We start from the raw sequence: 26,113 nt of genomic DNA, 5'->3' as shown, positions 1-26,113 counted from the left end.
GCATGGTGCCGTCCGACCCCGGCACTCAGGTGAGGAAGAAAGTGATGGGGACGAGCATTTTAGAACTGTCCGTGAAGATGATTGCATGCGTTTGTCATGTAGATTCTGTGAGAGCAGGATCATGACTGTGTTACTATTTAATGGGACAGAAACAGAGTTTCAGAGGGAATTAAATGACCTGTCACTTAGACATTAAGTGTCAGGACTGACAGTGCATTTCAAATCTTCTGATCCCAAATTCCACTACAGCACAGGGCAGTGCTTTCCAATTTTTTCCATAAGGAAAAGCACATAAGCAAAATGGCTATATTTGTACATTACACTGGGGAGAAAAAGAGATAGGCTTTTTTTTTTTTTTTCCCTAATGTACTCTCTGTCCGGTCACACCAAGGGCTGAGAGGATCCAAGACTGAGTGATTCCTGTTACCAAGTCTCCAGCATCTGCTCAGAAGCTCCTGAATGAGCCAGGAAGGGCCTGGGGAGGCAGGAGATGGAGGGGGTTTGTGTGGTCTGGGTGTATCTAGATTGTGGGGTATGAACCCACGCTAGAGGTGTGCTAGGCAGCGGCCACAATCCCAGAAGCTTGGACGGTCAGCCAGGTAACAGCTGAGCAAGGGAATGCAGCCAACTGGTGACCTGGTGTGATGCACTGCATTTCCTCAAGGTCAGCCTCCACCGCGCAGTTGCCTCTGGGAAAGTGGGCTCTATGTTGCCGGGCCATCTAATTTTGTACTGGAGATCTAGACTTTTATATGAAATCTCTCAATTTTCGTTTTACTCTATCCCAGGATTCTAACACAACATACCCTTATTCACATTTTCATCATTATGTAATAAATGGCCTGACAACCAATAGTATCTTAAAGTTATAATTGACAGCTTTTTGTTTTCTTTTTTCTGGGGTGTAAACTCATGGTGTGTCTTATAAACGGTGGCACCTTGGGCTTGAGGAAATACGCTGTGTGGGTTGGGAGAGTGATGTGTAATATGGGGGCTAAACGAACGTGGTATGCTTTGTCTGGCCTGAGGCTGCTCCGTTTGCCACTTCTGACCTGGAGGCAGGACACCAAGCAGGACCCAGTTCTCAGCCATGGCTTTCTGTCACAATCATTTGCAAGATTAAAATAAATCCTGGTCCCGGCTTTACCTCAGACTCTTTTCCTGCGTGTCTGGGGATGAGGCACCTCAAAGGAGAAGGTCCTCGTCTAGTAAGACACTTAGGAGCTACAGGCATCATGGCAAAAGAGAGACAGCAGGACTGGTGTTCAGTGCTCAGCCTGGCTTTTTCCAGCAATTCGCTTTAGCTGTGTATTTCACGTATCTTCTAGCCACAGTATCGTTTTTGCTATCTCGTTTAAACAGAGATCTCACCATAATTGGGAAACTGCCCAACCCACTAGCATGTGCTTCAGCATGAGTGTTGAGGACAGGGTAAGATTGAGTGAGAGGTTCCTAGACTTCTGCTTTGAATTGCTTTCTTTTCAACATGTGACTTTGGAATCCTTTCCCTCAATCTTTCAGCAACTGGCTGGAGAAAGATCGTTTCTTTTTTTGAGACTTTATCTTTGAAGGGGCCTCAACAGCTTGCGTACACTGTGATTGATTGGCAAGCATTCACTGAGAGCTGCGTGTGCTGCTGTGTGCCAGCCACGGTGCTGGGTCCTGATGGTACAAGAAGAATCTGACAGACGCCCGCCCTTGTGGCGGCCTTGGTCCAGGTGCAGGGAGGAGGCAGCCGGCCGTATATTGTATTCCTTCATTCCTTCATTTATTCAATAAATATTTATTTTACCTCTGTGTGGCCATTCATTAATCCATTCATTTATTCAACAAATATTTATTTTATGTCTGTGACAAACACTGTTGTCGGTGTCAGAGATGTAGCAGAGAAAAGGCAAAGTCTTTGTTTTCATGAAACTTATGTTCAGCAGAGGTGGGTGATCGGAGTCAGTTAGTAACTTTAGATAGTAATATATACTATGAAGGAAATAAAGTAGCAACAGTGTAGACAGAGTTGGAGAAGACGGACTTTTTAGGAAGGATTAGGAGGGCTCTCCTGCAGAGGTGATATTTGAGCCAACGCCTGAATGACAATGAGTCACCCATGCAAAGCTAGTATTGCTAATGATTTGTGTTATTAATGATGAACACTTTCATGTGGTAGGCACTGTTCTAAATTATTTATATTGTTAGTTCATTTAATCATTATAATACTCCTCGAAGGCAGATGGATGTTATTTGTCCCATTTTACAGAAAGGAAAACAGAGGCACAGGGAGGTGAAATCACTTGACCAAGGTGATTTCAAGGTCCAGTAAGTGGCAAAGCTGAGAATTGAATCTAAGCATTTTTTTAAGTTTATTTATTTAGAGAGAGAGTGGCGGGAGAGGGGCAAAGAGAGAAGAAGACAGAATCCCAAACAGGCTCTGTGCTGACTGCGCAGACTGACATGGGGCTTAAACTCATGAACTGTGGGATTATGAGTTGGATGCTTAACTGACTGAGCCACCCAGGCACTCCTTGAATCTAAGCTGTTCTGCTCCAGAGCCCACGTTCTTTGAACAAGTGTTACAGAGGCTCTTAGGTTCAAACAAGTTTAAGGGGCTCAACGATGGCCAGTGTGGGTGGGGGTACCAGAAGAAGCCAGGGAGCATACCCAAGATGAAAGCAGAAACTTCTTTTTATTTCAGCCTCAGCTGTAGCACCAAGTCATGTGGGGTCTTTCAGGCCAATGGTGAGGTGTTAGGGTTTTGATTAAATTGCAGTGGGCAGAGTGGTAGTTTGAATAATGCCCGCCCTCACCACCAGATATCCATGTCCTAATTTCCAGAACCTGTGAATAGGTTACTTTACATCATAAAAACAACTTTGTGGGTGTGATTAAATTAATGATCTTCAGGTGGAGACACGAGTCTCAATTACCCAGGTGGGCCCAATGTCATCAGAAGCGTTCTTATTCAGGAGGGAGACATGGTGCAGAGGTTTCTCTGAGCAGGAGGAGAGGTGGAGGGGGCAGGAAGCGGGGCTCTGAGGCACCCTGACGACTGGAGAGCAGGCAGTGGGGGCATGAAGAAGCCTGGATGTGGCCCAAGAAGTTGCAGGAAAACCAGAACGCCTCTCAAAGGAGGGAAGTGCCAACTGGAGGGAAGGTGAGTGGGGCTGAGGATTGAGCACTGACTGTTGGATTTGGCGGGATGCAGAATGTAAAATGTGACCAAGTAAGTGGTACTGGTCAGTGCAGCTAAAAGTACTGGCTGGAGGTCTCCCTCCGGACTGCGTGTGTCTGATTCCCTGTGGTACAGAGCCCACCACAGAGAACACGCTGTGCAACATGTTCTCAAATTTTGGAGTGGAAAGGAAACTCCCCCTCACCTGGGGTTCCAGAGCCTCATGGCGGTACAGGAACTGGTCTGGGCCTAGAGACAGCAGCAGGGTTTGGAGAAAGTGGTTGGAGCTCCGGGCGGGAGATGTTGAGTTGCATTGCTCCTGGAGCCTTCTCATGCCCTGCACTCAACTCACCTGTGGCCTGAGAGGGCTTGCACGAGGGAGGAACTAACCACCATTTTTGGAAGGGTTAGTTTCGGGAGCCAAAAAAGGTATCTGCTGGCCCAGTCCGACCGTACCCAGATAGAAGACTCCGCGGGAACTGGTGAGGCATGATTTGTGATGAATTATCACAAAGACACTATTTAAAACCCTGAAGGAGTAATTTACCAAAAGGTGACCACTCAAGTATGTTACCCTAGGACACACAAGACTCAGATTATTTGCAGTAATGATAAAGGACCTGTTTCCCCCCAAATCAGTTTTAATTTCTTCAAAAAAGTTCCAGTATGGGGATTGTAAATTTCTTTTATTTTATTTTTTTAAAAAGAAAACATTGCTAGCTTTATTCCTATGGGCACTGAAGTTTTATTTATACTCAGAGTTCTTTAATTTTGAGATTTGTTATATATAGATCTTAAGAAATAAAGTTTAGGGGGCTGACTAACTTAGAAAAACTATGTAACTGACACAGGATTGGTATTTTATATTTGGATAAAATAATCCCACTGTCAGGATCACAAATGGAGTTTGTGGTTTTTTAATGTTAATTTGGCTAACATACAGTGTATGTAGTGTGCACTTGGTTTTGGGGGTAGATTCCCGTGATTCATCGCTTACATACAACACCCAGTGTTCATTCCTGTAAGTGCCCTCCTTAATGCCATTACCCATTTTCTCCTCTCCCCTGCCCTCCAGTTAACCCTCAGTTTTCTGTATTTAAAAGTCTCTTATGGTTTGTCTCCCTCCCTGTTTGTAACAACTTTTTCTCTTCCCTTTCCCCATGGTCTTCTGTTAAGTTTCTCAAGCTCTACAGATGAGTGAAAGCATATGATATCTGCCTTTCTCTGACTTATTTCACTCAGCATAATACCCTCCAGTTCCATCCACATTGCTGCAAATAGCAATTCTCATTGCCATGTAGTATTCCATTGTATATATAAACCACATCTTCTTTATCCGTTCATCCATTGATGGACATTTAGGCTCTTTCCATGATTTGGCTATTGTTGAAAGTGCTGCTCTAAACACTGGGGTACACGTGCCCCTATGCATCAGCACTTTTGTATCTCTTGGGTAAATTCCTAGCAGTTCTATTGCTGGGTTGTAGGCTAGTTCTATTTTTAATTTTTTGAGGAAGCTCCACACCGGTTTTCAGAGCAGCTGTAGTAGTTTGCATTCCACCAACAGTGTAAGAGGATGCCCGTTTCTCCACATCCTCGCCAGCATCCACTGTTTCCTGAGTTGTTAATTTTAGCTACTCTAACTGGTGTGAGGTGATATCTCAGTGTGGTTTTGATTTGTATTTCCTTGATGATGAACATCTTTTCATATGTCTGACTATTGATGTCATTTTTGAAGAAGTGTCTATTCACGTCTTCTGCCCATTTTTTCACTGGATTATTTGTTTTTTGGGTGTTTGTAAATTCTTTATAGATTTTAGATATTAACCCTTTATCCGGTATGTCCTTTGCAAATGTTGAGATTTTTGCTTTTAATTCCTTTGCTTTTGGAGATGTGTTGAGCAAGATACTGCTGCAGCTGAGGTCAAAGAGGTTGTTGCCTGTTTTCTAGGGTTTTGATGGTTTTCCTATCTCACATTCAGGTCCTCCATACATTTTGAGTTTACTTGTGTGTGTGATGTTAATAAGTGGTCAGGTTATACTCTTCTTTCTGTTGCTGTCCAGTTTTCCCACCATTTGCTAAAGAGATGGTCTTTTCTCCATTGGATACTCTTTCCTGCTTTGTCAAAGATTAGTTGGCCATACTTTATGCGTTCAGTTTTGGGTTCTCTATTCCACTAGTCTGTGTGTCTGTTTTTGTGCTAATACCATACCATCTTGATGATGACAGCTTTGTAGTAGAGGCTAAAGTCTGGGATTGTGATGCCTCCTGTTTTGATTTACTTCTTCAATATTAGTTTGGCTATTTGGGGTCTTTTGTGGTTCCACACAAATTTTAGGATTGTTTGTTCTAGCTTTGAGAAGAACACTGGTGCAATTTTGATTGGGATTGCATTGAATGTGTAGATGGCTTTGGGTAGTATTGACATTTTAACAATATTCTTCCAATCCATGAGCATGAAATGTTTTTCCATTTCCTTGTCTTCTTCAGTTTCCTTAATAAGTTTTCTATATACTTTTAGTTTATACATATAGTTTTAGTTATACATATAGTTTGCAGCCTACAGATCTTTTACATCTTTGGTTAGGTTTATTCCTAAGTATTTTATGGTTCTTGATGCAATTGTAAATGGGATGAATTTCTTGATTTCTTTCTGTTGCTTCATAATCGGTGTACAGAAATGCAACCAATTTCTGTACATTGATTTTTGTATTGTGTGATTTTGTTGAATTCATGGGTCAGTTCTAGCAGCTTGTTGGTGGGGTCTTTCGCGTTTTCCATGTAGAGTATCCTATCATCTGCAGAAAGTGAAAGTTTGACTTCTTTGTCAATTTGGATGCCTTTTATTTCCTTTTGTTGTCTGATTGCTGAGGCCAGGACTTCAACACGATGTTAACCAACAGTGGTGAGAGTGGAACTTTAGCCCTTAGTTGTAGATCTTGTTTGGCAAGGTGGTATTGGAAAATTGGTGGAGAAGGATCTGAGAACCAGATTGCACTTTGAGTTCAGGAACAAACTGCTTTCCCATGATTCCTTTGAGGGGTGACCGTAATATTTAATATGATTGGAATAAAACCGCTAAAGAGGAGGTCAGTTTTCAAAGAAGCACAGCAAGAAAACACACCCAAAGCCTCCTTTCTGGATGATGCACCCACTTCTTGGAGCTCCTGTTCAAAGCCTGGAGTTTGAGGTGTCCATAAAGGTTAAGTGCCCCTGTTCAGCACAGGGTTGAAAGCCCAATAATTGGCATGGTTTCCTGGAACCTGAAAGCACCAGACACCCTGTGGCCAATGCAGAAAGAAAAATCCCAAGGGAGACCTCTCCAGCAGTGACTCTGGAATGAATTAGTTAACTAGGCATGTAATTAGATTAATGCCCGTGGTCTAAGAGCTGATGGTGTGCTTTTTGGGATGGTGGAAATAAAGGAACTGAGGGGGGGAAACATATTGAGTTCCAAATTATCACCTCTGTCAGAAATCTTCAGGGCACTTGCAGTAAGGGAGCAAAGGACCTCCTCCAGCAGCCCTGACAGGTGGCTTGCTGCTCGCTGTGGGGGGTGTTGCCGAGCAGGTGAGGCTACCTTATTCATCACTTAGTTCCTGCCTGTTCTTTGGAACTACAGCTGCTTTATGATTTCTTCCTATTGTAGAAGGTTGTGGAAAAGATTTTTAGCCTAGTGAGATACTCCCGTATCACTTTCTTGGCATACATAGTTACCAGGCCTACCCTAAACGTAATAGGCCAATTATTCCTGGAAGGACCCCCTGTAGCTGCCCTCTCTTTCTCCTTCAGCTTATTTGGAGAAAAGGAAATTGCATGTTTGAAGCTTGCCAGGCAAGCCCCCTTGGTCTACCCAGGTGCAGACCTGTGCAATGTGGGGTGTGAGGGGGGCCCATCCTTCCCGAATATTTAGTCCTGCGCCCCCCCCCCAACCACTGGGACCCCAATGAAGTAGATTCTAGCTCTCTGCCTCCCTTCATTGTCTACTTGGCTTCCCTCACTCTGTCTACTTCCCTCACTCTGTCTGAGATAATGCAGCCCTGTTGGTCTCGGAGTGCTGAATCTGTGCTGTTGCTGGGGGTGAGATAGCGCCCAGGCCACCAAAGTCATTTCTTATTGAGCCTCTGGCAGTTTGCTAATTAATATGATTGTGGTCATTGCAGCCTGTGTTGAAGTTGGACCGATTTCCCAGGGGTGGGGAGTCCGACATTAATCCACTAAACCAACTAAATTACTTGCGTGCTAGAGGAGACCATTTCATCAGGAGTATTTTCCTGTGGTTTGACATCTAGGTTTGCAGGCTGAGTGCTTCTAGCGCTCTTTCTAGTCTGATGATGGGGAGCCCAGATTCCTGATAGAAGATACCCCGAGGTGAACACAAGCTTACATTGTTTGCATATGAGGGGAAGCCAGCTCTATTTCGAAGCTGGGAAAAGAAGTAGCCAGTGCTATTTTCTGTTTCAGGCTGAGCACCAGCTTATCCAGAGGAGTGTTGCTTTCTACTTCTCGATGCCACAACCATGTTTTTGCCCACAGAGCCACCGGAGCTTACCTTTAAAACATTAGCTGTTCACCCTAGTAATTGCTCCATCCTCTAATTTAATGAAAACCCATTAAACCGAAACAATAATTAAAATGAGACATCATCTCTGTAGGAGGTTTGCATATTAAAATCACTGTACATTTCAATGCAGGCAGATTTTTATTCTTGAAAAACAGCATTTGAAGCAACATACAAAAATGATTTATAATGAATAATCATAAATTAGAGAGCTTGGCAGTTAAACATGATGCCCTACTGTTTACTATTGAATTGGAGTAGATTTGGCAAGGTCAAGGCAAAAGTATAGCATTTAATACGTCTTTTATGAGACTTAGGACCATGTACAAAAGGGAACTAATTATAATCAGCTTACTGCTCCAAACTTCTTATAGTTTTTTAAAAAATATAATTTATTGTCAAATTGGCTTACATACAACACCCAGTGCTCATCCCAACAAATGCCCTTCTCAATGCCCATCACCCACGTTCCCCTCTCTAAACTTCTTAAGCTGCCAAGAGATGGCACTCTATATATGGAGGAGTTTAGGTTCTTGGAGGAAGAATTCTCGTCTTTATTACCTCTTGTGACTAGGGAAGCCATGCAAAAAAAAAAAAACCCAAAAAAAACCCCCTGCAAAAATGGACACAGAAGGGCACATCTTTGGCTCTTGATAAAGGTGGGGTCTTGCACAAGTCCCTTTTCTGGGAGTCCGCTGACTCATCTTTGAAATGAGGCTGTTAATGTCCTCTCAGTGGATTGTTAGGAGTATGGGATGTGGTCAGGTGCGTGGACATATTGGCCAGTGTTAAAGCTCAGACTACAGCCTGTAGCTTTCTGGGCTGCCTTTGCAAAGCTTCTCAGAAGTGCCCTAAAGAGAGGACTGGAGAGAGAGGGAAGTGCTTATTATGCTATGTTCTGGGCATGTCTGTATATTATTTTTCCATAACCATCCACGGGGGGTGGTATTACCCCTGTGTCTTAGATGAGGCAACTCCAGAATGGAGGAAGGAAGTGGAGGTAATCAAGCTCTTCTAGAGGCTGCCTGGTGGAGCTGGCATTCAAACATTAGCAGGGCTCTGGCGCCTGGGTGGCTCAGTCGGTTAAGTGTCCAACTTCGACTCAGGTCACGATCTCATGGTTCGTGGGTTCGGGCCCCGTGTCAGGCTCTGTGCTGACAGCTGGCTCAGAGCATGAAGCCTGTCTTCGGATTCTGTGTCTCCCTCTTTCTCTCACCTTCCCCGGCTCACACTGTCTCTCAAAAATAAAAAACATTAAAAAAAAAAAAACACATCAGCAGGGCTGAGACCATAGATGGCACAGATGCATTGTGGTTGGCCCTAGACTGGAGTTTGATTCCAGGGACTCTATATAGCAGGAAGCTTCTTAACTCTTTGTACCTCATAAAATGGCAGTAGCAGTGCTGACATCACTAGGCCGATGCGAGGACTAAATCCGGTAGTTGATGGTATTCAGCCTGATATCTAGCACACTGCACAAACTCAAAAATGTTCTGGATGTTGGCTGGCTAGACCTAGGATGGAGGCACTCGAGCCCCATAGACTATGACCAGTGTTTAATTTAAGAAAAGAGGACTGGCTATTAACTGCCTCCCACCTTGGCTGGCAACCTCTGCTCACCTGCCTGTTGACCTCCGAATGGGTCACAGCCATGACCAGCTGCAGCAAGAAGGCTCTTGTGGTTGCTGGTACAGCTTCTGCTCCAACCCTCCAGGGCCCAAGGCCTGCCCCAGCTGTGTTCCACAGAAACTAAAAATTGTCATCTGTGTCCTATGTGACATGTACTATTTGAAGAACTTCATTAATTTTCATACTCTCTGCAAGGGATAGATGTAATTTTATTCCCATTTTTACAGATGAAGAATCTGAGGCCCAGAGAGGTTAATTTGGCCAAGGTCTTATCTGATAAGTGGTAAAGCTGGAGTCTGAACCACATAATCAGGCTCCAGAGCCTGAACCCTTAACCACTATCCTATACTGCCCCTGAATGGGAAGATCAAGTTTTTGAGGAGGAACTCTGGTCCTGTTCCAGGTTGTTTCAGCCCTGCAATGCCTCTTGAGCATGCCTGAACAAAACCATTCCCCTTCATTTATGTTTGTGTTTTTAATCCTGTACTCAACTCCTTGTGACGGGAAGAGGTCTTGGTAATGTGTTCAGAGTACTTGGTTTAGAGGCGTGCTCAAAGTTTTAAAGGTAGTAGATGAGCAAATGAATAAGGGAATGAATGGATAGATCCTAGAGGGCAGGGACAAAGACTGCCCTCCTGTCTTTTATAAGACCTGGAGAGCATCCCATGCTGGGAACAATGTTTTTGCTTGTACTTAATGACCTTTGTGCATGCAGCTTCAGACACTCTGGTGGCCATGCCCTTGGGTTTATCAGACTCTTGATACTGTGGATTAAAACGATACCTGAAGAGGCTGTGCTCTCAATTACCACCAAAATATACCTCATCTTGAGCTGTCATGGCAGTGGGTCCATGCTGAAATGCTGCTATCCTGGGAGTTGACAGGTCTCTATTAAGGGGGGGGGACATGGTATTCCATAGGAAGCCAGACCTGGTTAAGGTTGGCTGGAGAGAGAGTCTGATTCCTCACTGACTTAAGAGACACAATTAATGTGATTAAAAAGCAAGGCGATTGGTGCTTATTTTCTTCTGTAGGATGCTCTTACTGTTTCTGCACCGTTTCTGTAATGTACTTTAATATTTTAGCATACTTCTGAGAATTCTGATAAGAAAAACTGAGATCTGTGAGAAGAAGAAATTTCACATTAGCTCCTGATTATTGACCTCTTGATGGATGGCCATTCCTGTCTCTCTGCCATGTGTTCCTCAAAATAAATCTTCATATGTACTTGATAGGCCATACGTGTGTGCATGTTTGACATTATGGCTTAGTTATTTCCTGTGTTCTAATACTTTACCTTTGTTCTCTACATAATTTTCCATTGGGTGAATGTAGTCTAAACTATTCCTTACCGTTAGATAGCTGCTTTGGCATACAATGCAGTCTTTTTTCCCCTCCAGGGAAATGGAGATGTAATTGATAACCTACCAGTTTCAGGTGTACCATATGATGATCTGATATCTGTAGGTATTGCAAAATAATTAGATAATAAGTTAACACCCATTGTGACAGTTAGTTTTTTTTAAGTTTATTTTTGAGACACTGTGCAAGTGAGGGAATGGCAGAGAGAGGGAGAGAGAGAATCCCAAACAGGCTCTGCACTGACAGTGCAGGGCTTGAACTCATGAACTGTGAGATCATGATGTGAGCCAAAACCAAGAGTTGGACATTTAGCTGACTGAGCCACCCAGATGCCCCTACAACTATTGTTTTCTTGGGATGAGAACTTTTAAAATCTATGTTTATCCACTTTGAAATCTACACTACAGTATTAGAGTCACCATGCTGTATGTTTCATCCCCATGACTTCCATGTCTAATAAGCGAAGTCCAAATCTTCTATAACAGTTTTAATCATATTGACATCTTTTCGTCAGCCTTTTGTTTTCCTGCCCTGGCATTTAGATAAAGGGGCATTCATGCTTTATCTATCTATATTCTGAGGTGTCCCACTGAGATGGAGGGTGGGGGATGTAGACCAGGGAGGAGGCTTGATCACAGGTAGGTGGCAGTGCCAGTGTGGGGAGGAAGCCTAAAGAGAAGGAGTGATCTTGGTATGCTAATTTCTTAGTGACAAGTGGACTCCTTGATTGATCTTACTGGTATTCTTAAACGTTTACAAGAAGAGCTTTAGCTGCCTTACCATGCCTATCTAATAAATAAAATTAAGGAGGCACCAGAATGTCTTCTAAGAGAGCCACACGGTAATTATGAAAAACATGTCACAGGATTCCTTAGGTTGAGTCCCCCAGTGAAGTTGGGGCTGCTCAGCTAGCTTAATTATTCTTTAGGCAGCTTGTTATTTTAATGTGCTTTTTGTCCAACAGGTTGGGGTTCCAGTTGAGTGTCTTTGGTAAGCCTGCTTTGTTACACTGTGATCCGGACTTGAGGGTCAAGATAGATTATTAAGGCAAAAAACATTGGAGGCTCCACGGTGTGCCAGGCACTGTGCAGAGAGTGGAGTATCTATTGATAAACCATTCCTCATGCGATTTACAGTCTGGTGGGCATGAAGGCTGTTAATGAAATGATTATGCACAATAAAATGGTTTCACACCCAAAACCTTGATGGCTCTGATAAGGAGCACCTAACACAGGAACCTGAGTTGGCCTGAAGGAGTAGCAGTTAGGCTGGTAAACAAGAGAAGAGAGAATGGAGAGGGAGAAGAAGAATGTGCAAAGTGTGGAGGAACCCCTGCCCTGGGAGGAAGACAAAGGCTTGTGTGGCTGGTGCAGGAGTGAGGAGGGGTGGGAGCAGCGAAAGAGGAGGAAGAAAAAGTAGGGGAGGGTACCAGGCAAATGCCATGGTGTATCAGGGAGGACTCTGCTGTGGCGAGACTCCATTTTTCTCACCATTCACTTGCTTTGTAACGCTTTCAAACTCTTGTACCTCCATTTCTTCACCTGTAAAATGGGTGGGGAGATATTGATACTTAGTTCAGGGATTGTGCAAATAGACTGCTCATAAATATTTCCCAAGGGACTACAAACTGTCAGGCACTGGGTATATGATGATGCTTTGCCCCTTTTCCGTGAAAAGCGAGCACCGGTATCGTGCACCTGGGTGAATGGTAGAAGTAGCAGAGTGATGGGTAGAGCTTGAGAGACCAGCTTGCCAGATTGGAATCTCCCCGTGGCCGCCTAGCCCAGTGTCTTCTAGAAAATTAAATTCTGTAAGCTTTAGTATCCTTGTTTATGAAGGAGGAAAAATAACTGTTCGGACTCCTAAGGTTACTGTAAGTGATAACATGCAAAGCAGTTAGCCCGGCACTTGGTACCACAATGAGCTGTATATGTTTACTTATCATTCTGGCTTCTGGAGCTAATGGAGGTTCAATGAGATGTCATTGTGAATTTTCTAGTGGAGGTAGAAATCCCTTACACATTGACGGGGAGTCTCCTACCATCCCCACTACTTTCTGATGGTAATTTCAGCTTCTTTAAAAGCTGCTGGGATCATCACCTCAGACTTTTTAAAGAAGGGCTCCAGGACCTAAAGGTGGAATGTCTTTCCTCCTCCCCACCACAGGAGTTGCCCCATGGACAGTTGGCAGTTATGAATTGGCCAACTTCCTCTGCTCAGAAATGAAAAATCACCTGCCGTTTTGAGTTGACAAGTGTTACTTTACCTTTTGGGGCCAATCTTACTACAAGCTTACATGGGATGCAGGCTAGAAGGACGTGCTGCATCTCTATCTGGATTGCACCATACGAGAGGTTCTCTGTGTAAACATGTTGGCATTACTAAGGTTTCCCCTAAATCTTCTATCTGTCAAGGCTGAAATGGGCTGCCTGGGTGTTTGTTCTGTCATGTTTCTGGCTGCTGCTGTTCTTGTTCCCCCCTGCACTCGCCAATCAATGGAGAGTTTCCTCCAGTATTGGGTTGAGTAGCTGCTGTGCTATTGGACTTTCAGTCAGAGTGATGCTTGCAGAGAAAGAAAAATGCCAGGATAATGGAAAACACATGAGTGTTGACATCTGCACAACCATCTTGCAATGAGTATTCTCTCTCTCCTGCCTGCTACACTTAGTCATCTTTTTGGACTCTGGCTGAAAGATCTCTCTTCCACCATGTTCTTCCCAGCCTCCACTGACCCCTCCTTCCATTGAGCACTGTCCTGCTCTACCTGTGGTCTGCAGGGGGCCACCTTGCTCCCACAGCTACCCTCAAAGGCGGGAACTGTATTTACACTGGTTTCCCTGGTGCCCAGCAAGCACAGTGCCCGGCACAGAGAAAACACAGGTATATTTGACCATCACAGTCCTCACCCTGTCTTCTGGCAAAAAGGAAATGAAGTTGCTTCTGTATCTGGCAGACAAGAGTGTGTGAATATCATCATTTAATTTCTTTAACCTCCTCCCTTCACCCAGCATTAATCTGATGCTTAATCATCACATTCACACTTTTAGCCTTTAAAAATGACTAGGTAGAGCTCTTTCATCCTAGGAAAGAAAACACTTAACCCTTGCTGCTGATGTAGCACTTCCTAACTAGATCGTGCAAAATTCCTGGATGTTCGGAATGCCATTTATTTTCAAGTGTAAAATGTTCACTGTAAGTGGTGGTTGTATGGGAGATTACCCTGATGCTGTGGTGCACTCCCAAGGATGTTCCTGGAGGTCGCAAAACCGCCTCACCAACCAAATCCAGATGGTTGAATCATGTGGCTAATTGAGTAAAGTCAAAATGTGCAGGAAGAAGCAGGGGAAAGAAATGGAGTAGGGAGTATAGAGTACAAGCTGGGCGAAGGTTGGGCCACTCCACCGGATTCCTGGGTCTTGCACTGTTCATGTATTCAGTCTTTGCCCCATCAGCTTCTTTGCTGTTATATGGATAGGAGCGGAGGTTCTATAAAGAGTGGCAGGGGGGAGTTTCAGCAGGTGGGAGGTGCCAGGTGCCACCGTGTAGCCTGTCTTGGAATGGGCAAGTACTCCTGGTCCCAACTTGAGTTACCAGTTAATCAGGTGAGCAGGGATGGGTTTGATTAGCATTGTTCAGGCAGAGTACATGTGGGGTCAGAATGGGAATGGAATGAATGTCAAAGATGGGTATCTAATTTAGGGATGATATAGCTGCCATCCTGAAGGTGGTGTGATTTTGTATGTCATGACTTGGTTCCCCCCCCCCGCCCCATTCTATTTATAGGTAACATGCTTACTCCATACTTTTTATCTATGTTCAGCACACTTACGTTTCATTTATTTGATCTATGTTTAACACGTTTCACAGATTTCTAACTTGCTGTCTATATTTAACGCTCCCTGTGAGCTTTATTCATCCCACTTGGTTTTCTTGTTCTCACTAGCAGAATTGAATATTCTAAAGTAATACAGCAAGCACATTAATGGTTGCATATGGCAGTACAATATTCACTGTAGATTCTCCTTAATTGGCTTTCATTGGTTGCTTTTTTAACTCCAGGGGGAAAAGAAACGGTTACTACAAAGTGTCTCTGGTTCCAGTAATTGACAACTTTATGTTTATGTTGATTTGGAAAATGAGCAGAGGAGAGAAATGGTAGAATCTAGTTGTTTCATATGTAGAAAACGCCTTCAGTACCCTCTTTTGCTAGGTGACTAGGAAGAGGGTAAACTGATGAATAGAAATGGAATGTTGAGGCCTGGAAAGAACTTGAACTCCCTGATCTCCAGTCATCTCAGTTTTCAGATAGAGAGTGTGAGACTCCTAGAGGTTAAGTGTCTTGTCCAAGGTCACATAGCTAGTTGCCTATAGAATTTGGTGGTCTTGAGTCTCTTGAAAACGAGTCCAGTGTTCTTGTTTATATGTTGTAATAAGTGAGATTACTATCTGGTGTGTTTAGCAGTTGAATTATGGTAAACATTTACTTGAGAGAGCTTTTCTGTAAATGAGAATGCACATAAAGTCTCATTGTTTGAAAATAGATGTTTTTTTAATATTTCACTCTGGTGAGTACTAATGGGATATCTCTATTTCGCTGTGCCAGTCATTTACAAAAAGAAGTGAGAAGCTGGCAGAGGAAATGTTCAGTTCTGCGGGAGGGTCTGGTGAGCAGCAGCGTGGTTCAGTAGGACTAGACTGTTAGGTGGGGTGTCCTATAACTGGGAGGGGCTGAATTGGCACCGAACTTGATTTTCTTTAATTTGATAGCCACTGACCCCTTGACAAGTATCTGTTTATCTTCTCCTTTTCCAAAGGGTATCTTTCTGGTTTCTAACTGTAATATTTGCAGTTTTTTGAAATGATAATATGCATGATAAAAATAAATGGAACAGAAATTCAGTAAGTCTGTACTGGATGCCTGTTTCATGCCACCACTGAGAGCTGTGGATACAACAGTGAATGAACGAGTGTGCCTGTCCTTGTGGAGCTTCTAGTCTAGAGGGGAAGAAAAATGGTAAAAAAAAAAAATCATGAGTAATAGAAGGGAAACACGGATTATAATAATTAAGTGGTATGGAGAAAATAACCGGAGTGGTGTGTTCAATATCCATGGGAAACCTGCTTTGGAGGGAGTGACCAGGAGGCTGAAATTTCAGTAAGAGCTGAAGGAGCCAGGCGTGAGAAGGGTGGGGGAGGAGCTCTGTGGGGAACAAGGAAGAGTAGTGCAAAGACCCTGAGGCACAGGAGTGGACTTGGGTATGAAAGAAGGGTATGAAATTGGGTGGGGAAGGTTGGCAAGAGTCAATTGGTGTGTGACCTTGCAGGCCATGCTAAAAAGCCTGGATTTTTATCCTGGAAGGACTGGGAAGCCATTGGAGGGTTTTTAGCAAGAGTCTGAAAGGATGCTGATGTAAGCTTTCAAATGAGCTCTTGGGGCTGCTGTGTGGGATGGAGAAGAGAAGGAAGTACGGAAGCCGAAAGACCAGTTAGGAAGCTGTTGGAGGTGCCCCACTAAGAGAGGGTGGCAGCTTGGACCAGAGTTTCAGAGTGGAGTTGGGAGAAAGTGTATGGATTCCAGACATGGAAGCCCTCACAATTTGCCCTTGAGTTGGATCTGGAGGGTGGAGGAAAAGGGAAGACTCGGGGACAAGTTCTGGTCTTTTTGGCTTGAACTGAGTGGTCCCATTTGTTAAGACTGGGAACTTGAGAAAATAGAGGGTTGGGGGGAATAACAAGAGCTCTGTCATAGGTATATGTAATTTTGAAGTGCTTATTTAGACCTTCATATGGAGATTTTAAGGATATTGAAGATGTGCCTGCTGCTTAAGGGTGAGGTTGGGGTGTCGTGGGCCAGTGGTGCTGGGATGATGCCTGAGAGAGTGCAGTGAGAGGTGAGGACACTCCCCACTGATATGCCTGCTGGGCTAAAGTGTTCTAAATATCATGGCTGATTGAACATTGCTCGTTTTGCTTTGGGCTCAAGCTTTAGCATCATCTAAGGAGCTCTCTGGGCTAACACTGCCAATCAGCTAATTCCTAACTGATGAATAAAGAAATAGCAAAAAGGGAAAAAGTAAAATGTAAGTTAACCTCAAGAGCCAAATGTGTTTTTTTTTTTTTTCTTTTTTCTAGCACTAAATTCTAGGAGGAATTTAGTAGGACTTTTACCCGGCAGTAATAAAAATGTTAACAAACATTCACTAACAATCTCTAGTTTACAAAGTGATTAGCTCATATGTTTAATAGATCTTGAATATCATCTTGCCAAGTCTTTGGGTTTTTGGAGAAGGTATAGAAACATTCCCTGAGTGGCTCTTATCTCTGCTTTTTGACAAAAGGTGGAAGCTTGCCGCTTAATCGTAAAGTACTAAGGACTTTGTTTGGGTAAAGAAGCAAATGTCCAGGTAGGTTTTATGTTGGTAGGGTGCTCTGCCTGGGTTAGGTGCCCCCATGGGAGAGGACCAGTCTTGCTTCCCACCTTGTGCTAGACTTCACCGTCTGGAAGATGGTGGTGGTTTTTGTTTTTTGTTTTTTTTTTTTTTTTTTTTGCTATAAACTTCAAACAGCAATTTATAGAATTACACTAGGATGGAGAGGCCCTGAGAGATGACATAGTTCACCACTACCCCATTTTGTAGATGAGGAGACTGAGGCCTAAAGTTAGGAACTTGAGGATTTTTTTGTTAGAAGCCATTCTTCATGTTATTTAAAAAAATTATTATTTTTTTTAAATTTAGAGCTTGTACTCAAAAGAGGGAGGGGCCAGAGGCAGCGAGAGCGAATCTTAAACAGGCTCCATGCTGAGCAAGCTTGGCCCAATGTGGGGCTTGATCCCATGATTCTGGGATCATGACCTGAGCTGAAATCAAGAGCCAGATGCCCAACTGACCGAGCCACCCAGGTGCCCTAGAAGCTACGCTTTAGGATTAGGTTCTTCAAGGTCTATATAGTCTGTGATGTTGCTTGGGCAACACAGGTTTTGAAGGTCTGTCTTTTTCAGACTCTTGGAGAATAACCGAGTAGCTCTCCTAAAGAGGATGAGAAAAGGCCACCAGACATGCCTTTGGTATCCGTTTGTCATCTCTGAATAGTTGGCTCTAATTCTGTTGGTGGCTGGTTTCTGATTTGAGGAAGTATAGTGTAAAATAATGAGAGTGCCTAGTTTATCATGATAAGGGAGACTGATTATGAAATGATGAATGTTTCATCACGTGGAATTTATAGGAGGAGAGTCGTGGCCAGGAGCAGTGTTAGCTGGACCCGCATCCCTCCGGGCCTGCTGAATTGGCCTCAACTTTAATGTTTCATGAGCAGGATCATCTAGCCCTTGTTTACAGAGAAATTCCAGGCACACTTATGGATCATGAACATGCCTTGTATTCTTTAAGCAAAAAAGGAGTTGTCTGCCATTATTAACACTAGTAAATCTCTGCTGCATACAACACAAGGACAACTTTCCCTCTACAAATTGTGCTGCGTAAGAAATGGAGTCCACGGGGAAAAGTGAAATTGGAAGCTGCTGAGTGACATTTGGATTTAGCTAAACACGGTGTTCTATGAATTTAGGATCCATTTATCTGATTGTCTTTCACCATTTTTTTTTTTTTAATTTTTAAGTGTTTGAGAGAGAGACCAAGTGGGGGAGGGGCAGAGAGAGAGAGAGAGGGAGACCGAATCTGAAGCAGGCGCCAGGCTCTGAGCTGTCAGCACAGAGGCGGATGCAGGGCTCAAACCCAGGAACTGTGAGATGATGACCTGAGCTGATGTCAGAGGCTTAACTGACTGAGCCACCCAGGCGCCCCTGTCTCTCACCTTTTTTTTTTTTTTTTTTTTTTTTTTTTTAACAGCAACTTTATCTGTTTGTAGCAGGCCACATTGTTCAGTGTCCTGTCAAAATTTGTCAGAAAATAACTGGCCAATTGTGAACTTGTCAAAGTGACAAGGGAGTACAGTGACAGAGGTGGCATGTCTGGGTTTTGCATTGAATCAATGCTGCTGCTGTATGAAGTGGTGGATGGTGCCTGAAAACAAAGTATTGGTGAGTGGCAAGTCGAGGGGGATGAGAGATGGACGTGAGTCCTGTGGACATTTTTAACTGCATCTTTTCCTTCTTTTCCTCCTTCTTTCTCTATTCTGTTTTTCTCTTCCTTGTTCTCTTGGTTCCCATCTGTTTCTGTTTTCCCTTCTTGACTCCTAGATACAGAAAGAGAGATCCATGCAGCCCCTCATGTGAGTGAGAAATTAGTCCAGCTCTTCCGAAATAAGAGCGAATTCACCTTTGTGGCCACCGTACAGCAAAAGCCATTGACTTCAGGAGTGATCCTTTCCATTCGAGAGCTGGAACACAGGTAAGCTGTACTTTTGCAAATGTCTCTAGAATTGATGGACTATACAACATGCCTTGGAGTTTGGAGGTTGTATCCTTAATGGAACACGCCGCTAGCTGAGGCCTTGTTGCTGTTGAACACATTGGTGGCTTTTCTTTGCCCTAAGAACTTTTGGCAAAATGGTTTTCTTGTTGACTCTCCAAGGACCACTCACAAGTGTCTTGCTTGCCTATCTTCTGTCTTCTGGTAGACTTTGCCCTCATGAAGCCACATGCTATGTCCCATTGAAATCATCATGAAAGTTCTATTTAACAACCTTCAATAAGCATCATTGGGTGTTTACTCTATGCAGGAACTGTGCTGGACACAGGAATACTAAGGTGAATAATACAGAATTTCTGTTCTAAGGATCACATAGGCTAGTAGGCTTCAGAAAGGATTGTGGTTGTATAAAGAAAGGTGAATATTGGACACCCTGAATGAGGAGGAGTAAGAGGTGGGAAGAACAGCATTCCAGAAATAGGTTGTTAGGATTTTGGGAAGGAAAAGGGTGGGGTGGGGTCAGTGATTGGCACATTGTGTGTATTGGGGGAAGCTGAGGAGCTTGAGGTGGGCAGTGAGGGGTGGTACTATGGAGGTAGGTAGAAACTAGATCGTCTCAAAGCTTTCAGACCATGTTGAAAAGCTTGGGCTAAAGTCTTTTTTTTTTTTTTAATTTTTTATGTCTTTATTTTGAGAGAGAGACGGAGAGTGAGCAGGGGAGGAGCAGAGAGAGGGAGGGGGAGGGAGGGGGAAGGAGGGAAAGGGAAAGGGAGACACAGAATCTGAAACAGGCTCCAGGCTCTGAGCTGTCAGAACAGAGCCTGATGCGGGGTTTGAACCCACGGACTGTGAGATCATGACCTGAGCCAAAGTTGAACATTCAACCGACTGAGCCACCCAGGCACCCCTAAAGTCTCTATAGATAATGGGAAGCCATATAAGAGGTTTAGGTTTGAGGAAAGAAGATTCTCTTTTGGGAGTTTAATGATAATCTAAGACAAGTATAGAAGCTTTCAGAGAGAATGATGAGTGGTAGCCAGGGAGAGGGCAAAGATTCTGTCCACTAGCCTCCACTCTGTGAGCCTCCTCCAGAGGCCTCTAAAGTATGCCAATCCAGAAGCCTGCCCCCAGGCCAAAGCACGGGCAAAGAAATAGGCCTCTTTCTCAGAACGACTTGGCTGTATGTTTCTGTCTGCTGTCCGGACAGTGCCCTGGGGGCGATAGTCTGCCAAGACCTCTCTCCCATTGTCAAAGTCTCATGGGATCTGAGAATGCAAACTCCCTGTGGGTTTTAGAGCCAGTTGATCAAGTAGTGTCCCCTGAGCAGCAGCCACAAAAAATCTGAGGCACCAGATGAGTGTAAAAACTCCCTTCTGGGAGAGGGTGGTACTCAGGATGTGGCAGAGGGAGGTGTGAGGAGGCATCTGCTGGCTGGAGCACAGCAGAGGAGGAGCGGAAGAGGGTGGAAGAGCCTTGGCCCTGGAAAGTATTCCCACAGGCTCCTGGCTGTGTTAAATTAGATGCCACCTCCTCAGGGCAATGCTTTAATATAAGCAAATGAGCAGATTTCCCTCAGAGTCTGGGCAGATCAGCTTCAGTGAGCTGGGCCCTGACCTCAAGAGTCTGAGTGCAGAAGCCCTTAAAGAGTGGTTCCTCAGATAATAGCCTTAGGGGGCTCGTGGGCATGAGCCCCTGGAAATTTGGGGGGCTTGTCTCAGAAGTACAGGTCTTCAAAGTCGGGCCACCCAAAGTGGAGTTCAAACCTTCGCCTCTATGGTAGAAGCTCTGGGTTTTGAGTTCACTCCTGATTGCGGGTCTCGGTGCCGAGGGTAGGGTTTATGGTGAGGTGGTGTTGCAGCCTCTCCTACCTGCTCCCGTGTGGATGCTTTTTTCCTCATTTGCTCACTGAGCTCAGCTGGACTTCAGTCTTTTTCCAGAAGCAATGGTCCCAGATGTAGCTGTAGACTCCACATGTCTGTGGGAAGAATTGAATTCAGAATCTTCCTGCAGTGCCATCTTGAATTAGAGCCTCTTGGTCAATTTTAGTTTTTAATACTAATTTTAGTAGTCCACAGCCTACGTGTACCGTGGGCTGGATACCTGGGAGCAGCGAAGCCTGTGACCAAGAACCTGTCCAGGGAGGTGGGAGGTGGAGCTGCCCAGGAACAGAAGCTCCCAGTGCCCACTGTGTGCTCCATCCTCTCTTGGGACTTGATTTACAAAGCACAAAGTCAAAGGCAAAATTACGGAGAATTTCAAGATGGTGATGGCAGAGTGGGACCCTTCAGAGTGCAGGACCTTGTGCAACCCCACTGGTCATGTGCCTGTGAAACTGGCCCTACCTTGACCTTGGAGCAGACATGGTAGGTGCTCTCCCCTCAGGGCTCCTATAGGTTCTGTGCTCCCTTTGCCTGGTTTCTATGGGCTTTGCTCCTGAAGGCTGGCACTAACTTCCTTCGGAGCCCTGCCTCTTGGCCTCTGTAGCCACTATACAGAGAACAGAAGTGTCTGGGAGTTCACTTATCCCCCAGGCAGCCTGTAGTCTATGATTGACAGAGTTTGGGAGTTGGAAGCCTAGTTCTCTTGCCCTGGAGGCTTTAAGGCCAGACCAGCTCTGAAGTTTGAATCCTCAAGTGCTACCTGGCAGGGAGGTAGGCTAAGGTTTCCATGTCCTGCTCCTTCCATCCCTCCTCTCTGCTCCTGGGAACACTTCCTTATGAAATCACTTTCTCTCAAATTCATGTGTCAGTCTCTTTCTGGGGAACCGGAGTTCTGATAAACCTTCTCTTACCTATTTAGGTTGACCGAACTGAGCCAAAAACTATGTAAAGGCTCTGAATACATGAGGTCAGTGGTCCAGGAAGATCACACAGAGTGATGGCTCTGGGCAGGGCCAGAATTCTGGCAGGTCAGGGAAGCAGAAGGATGTGTTACACAGGAAGGACGGTGTGGGCAGTCACTGGAGAAATGCAGGAAAATGGAAATTTTGGGGGAAGGGTGGAGAGGTGCAGAGAATGGACCAATTTTGCTGCAGCAGAGGGTCTCCATGTACATCTTTGGCAGAGATGAGGACCAAAACTTCTCTTCTCAATGGTTCAGTTTGACCTCAACCTCAAAGGGATGTGATGGACCCTGAACCTTCTGAAGGGATGTTGCCACTATAATAAAATGGCTGTTTGTGGGTGGGCCCAGAAAAAAAGGTAGGATGGGTTGGAGGGCAGGTATGGCTTTGAGGCCAAGTGTGGTGTAGATGAGGAGGAGGTGTAGGTTCTTGCTACTCACAGGTGGAGGTGTCAAGCCAGTCTCCACTTCACAGACATGAAAGGGTGATGTGCTTGTTCCACTGGGGCAACATGGTGGGTTTGGGGGTGAGGGCCACCTCCGTAGGAGGCCCATCTAAGTGTCTGAAAGTGGAATGTAGAGGATCTTTAATCTCAATTAAAGTAGAGAGGGAATGTCCCAAGGCAGGCAAGAAGCCAGTAGAATGGCCAACTGCTGTAGTAGAATGAGCACAGACTTCAGAGTTGAAGTGGTGGAGGCTGGAGGTCTAGTTCGAGCTCTCTGGCACTGTTCATGTCTCAGCGTAGTTTCCTAGTCAGTCAAGGGAGGTGGTAATCTACTTAGCAGGTTGCTGTAAGGGTGAAGGAGGATTGTGTAAGCGAAGTAGCCTGCTTTTATCAAGTACACATTTCATCTTGTCTAAGCATAAATTTTAAAGCTACTTTTGGGGTTTTTCTCTTTTGAAATCTTTGGAAAAAAACAGAATTCCTTTTAGTGAAGGTTTAAAAAAAATCTCAAAAACATGTGTTACCACAGAATCATCTCATGCCACCTTCTCTTCCTAGCAGGTTTCTAATAGAACCTGAGCATCATTGAATAGAGAATCATCTGATCATTTTTCATTGTACTAGGATAACCTCAGGTCTTGATTGAAAAACAATATACATGCAGATACAGAAAATTTCCCTCTTCTTTGGAGTTCTTGGTGCCTTCTTCCTTGTTTGTTTTTGCTCTAATCAAGGCAAAGTATAAAGAATTGGAAAGGTGCCTGGATGGTTCAGTTGGTTAAACATCCAACTTTAGCTCACATCATGATCTTGCAGTTCATGGGTTGAGCCCAGCATAGGACCCTGTGCTGACAGCTGAGAGCCTGGAGCCTGCTTCAGATTCTGTGTCTCCCTCTCCCTCTCTATCCCCCCAACCCTGCCCCTGCTTGTACTCTGTTTCTCAACTAAATAAATATTTAAAATAATAAAGAATTGGCTGAATTAGGGCACCTGGATGTCTCAGTTGGTTAAGCATTTGGCTCTAGATTTTGGCTCAGGGCATGATTGAATGGTGTGTGAGATCAAACCCTGTGTCAGACTGTGCACTGACAGCATGAAGCCAGCTTGAGATTCTCTTTGCTTCTCCCCTGCTTGCTTTCCCCTCCTCGCACACCCCCCAATAAATAGATAAAAAGGGAATTGACTGAATCTATAAGATAATGGCTATGGGTAATAATGAAAACCTGGTTTCCACCCTTAAGGAGATGTTCATCTAGTTAAGGAGATCTGTGGTATGGAAGAGGAACATCTGATATATTTAAGAATTAGGCAATTTATTATAAGCCAGCAGTGTTCCATCTATAATAGAGAATCTTCAGTCATTTTTCAGGTCTATTATTGTTTATTAGGATAACTGTCTAGAGGAGCAAATTATCTTGGAGACATTTTCATGGATATCTGACCAGGTGTAAATGATGACCAAGGATTTGAGGTTTTTGATTCATAACAGGGTTTTGGGACCTGGTAGATTGGATAAACAAACTGGAATCTCTCAGGGATCTGGCAGACTGGAAAGTGAGTCTACCTGGATTCTTTTTATGGTTCTTAACCATGTGATCCTCATTGTATCACTCATGATTCAAATGAATTAAATATGTATTTGCAACAATTGGGAAATGGGCACTTAGATTTCTAGATAATTTATAAAAACTTTTTACTGTTTTTTTTTTTTTTTGTTAGTATACTCAGAGTTGTGCATTTAACGCAATCCTTTACAAATTTCCATTACCTCCAAGAGAATTCTCCCCCCTTAAGCTGTCACTCATGAGCCTGCCCATTAGTAAGCCAGCAAACACGCCTCTATTCCCTGGCTCTGGATTTGCCTATTTCGGCCATTTCACATAAATGGAACCCTACAATATGTGGTATTTGTGACTGGCTGTCATTTAGAATGTGTTCTTGGTTCTTTCATGGTGATGGTGTGTGTCAGTAGTTCATTTTTTTTTTTAATTGTAGAATATTGCATGTTTGGGTATACCGTGTTTTATATATGAGTTGCACCTGGAATTTCCCTCCCTGCCCAGTTTTTGGTGATTATGAATAATGCTGTTGTGTACTTCCATGTACAAGTTTTTGTGTGGACATAGGTTTGTGGTTTCTTGGGTGTATAACTAGAGGTAGAATAGCTGGATCAAGTGGCAACTCTGTTTACCCGCTAAGTTGCCAAAGTGTTTGCCAAAGGACCTGTACCATTTCACATTCCCACCAGCAGTGTATGAGAGCTGCAGTTCTTTACTTACATACATACATATATATACACACATAAAGTAGTTAACTGTCTTTCTCTTTCATAGGTGTGACGTGACCCCTCACGATGGTTTTGAGTTGAATTTCTTCTTTCTTTTTTAAATTTTTAATGTTTGTTTCTTTTTTTAATGTTTTATTTATTTTTGATACAGAGAGAGACAGAGCATGAGAGGGGGAGGGGCAGAGAGAGAAGGAGACACAGAACTGGAAGCAGGCTCCAGCCTCTGAGCTAGCTGTCAGCACAGCTGACAGTTGTGGGCTTGAACCCACAAACGTGAGATCTGACCTGAGCCGAAGTCGGAGGCTTAACCGACTGAGCCACCCAGGTGCCCCTGTTTGTTTGTTTTTTGAGAGAGACAGCAAGCATGAGTGGGGTAGGGGCAGAGAGAGGGGGGAGAGACGCAGAATTGGAAGCAGGCTCCAGGCTCTGAGCTGCCAACACAGAGCCTGACATGGGGGCTCGAACTCACAGACAGTGAGATCATGACCTGAGCTGAAGCCAGACGTGACGCTTAACCGACTGAGCCACCCAGGAGCCCCAATTGATTGGATTTCTTGATGGAAAATGATGTTGAGCATCTCCATATTTTATTGGCTGCTTATGTATCTTCTTGGGAGAAATAACTATTCAGGTCATTTGTCCATTCTAATTGGGTGTCTTATGATTTGGTAATACTTAGAGATTCAAGTCCCTTTCTCAGAAACCTGACTTAGATTTTTCAACTTTATTGATTGTCCTACTTCCCAGAAGCCCAAAGTTTAAAAATGGATGTCCAATATACGTTTTTTTTTTCTCTTTCTGTTCTTGTTGCTATTGCTTTGTTCTGAGAAACCATTTTTCATGAGGCCATTAAGACTTCTAGGAGTGCGGCGGCTGGGTGGCTCAGTCTGTTAAGCGTCCAACTTCGGCTCAGGTCATGACCTCAGGGCTTGTGAGTTTGAGGCCTGTGTGGGGCTCTGGGCTGACAGCTCAGAGCCTGGATCCTGCTTTTCCTCTCTCTCTGCCCGTCCCCTGCTTAGTCTCAGTCAGTCTCTCCCTGTCTCTCTCTCAAAAATAAACATGAAAAAAACCTTCTAGGATTTACTTAAGTTTAATAAGGCTAGCTCTTTAAGTCTTGGATAGATTTTAAGTTAGGTTTTCTGTCTGGTGTAGAGTAGTGGTCCAGCTTCATCTTTTTGCAGGTGGATAACCGGTTGTTCAGCACCATGTGCGGAGTATTTTTTCCCCCCAGTGAATGATCTTGGCTCCTTTGTCAAAGATCAATGGACTATAAATGGGGAGATTTATTTCTGAGCTCTGAATTCTATTCCATTGATCAATGTCCTTCTGGTACTATTTGGATGATTGTAACTTTCTAGTAAGTTTTAATGTTAAGAAGTGTGAGCCCTCCAACTTCTCTTTTTCAAGGTTGTTTTGGATGTCCCAGTCCTTGAATTCCTAAATGAGTTTTA

General features: G+C 44.1%; 1 protein-coding gene across 3 annotated transcripts in view; it reads left to right on the top strand.

The window, feature by feature from the left end:
• Positions 1-26,113, top strand: part of NELL1 (neural EGFL like 1) — an 890,650-nt gene that overhangs the window by 60,584 nt on the left and 803,953 nt on the right. For 2 of the 3 annotated variants that reach the window (XM_029914488.1, XM_029914486.1), the window contains exon 3: positions 18,917-19,067. In XM_029914488.1, the coding sequence (XP_029770348.1) occupies positions 18,917-19,067 (151 nt within the window). The remainder of the gene's footprint in view (positions 1-18,916; positions 19,068-26,113) is intronic. The other variant, XM_029914487.1, reaches the window with a different exon arrangement.

Source organism: Suricata suricatta, chromosome 11 (genome assembly GCF_006229205.1).
Source record: "Suricata suricatta isolate VVHF042 chromosome 11, meerkat_22Aug2017_6uvM2_HiC, whole genome shotgun sequence".
Taxonomy (NCBI): Eukaryota; Metazoa; Chordata; class Mammalia; order Carnivora; family Herpestidae; genus Suricata; species Suricata suricatta.
The sequence above is the reverse complement of the archived record's forward strand: the minus strand, read 5'-3'. Positions and strand labels throughout refer to the sequence as shown.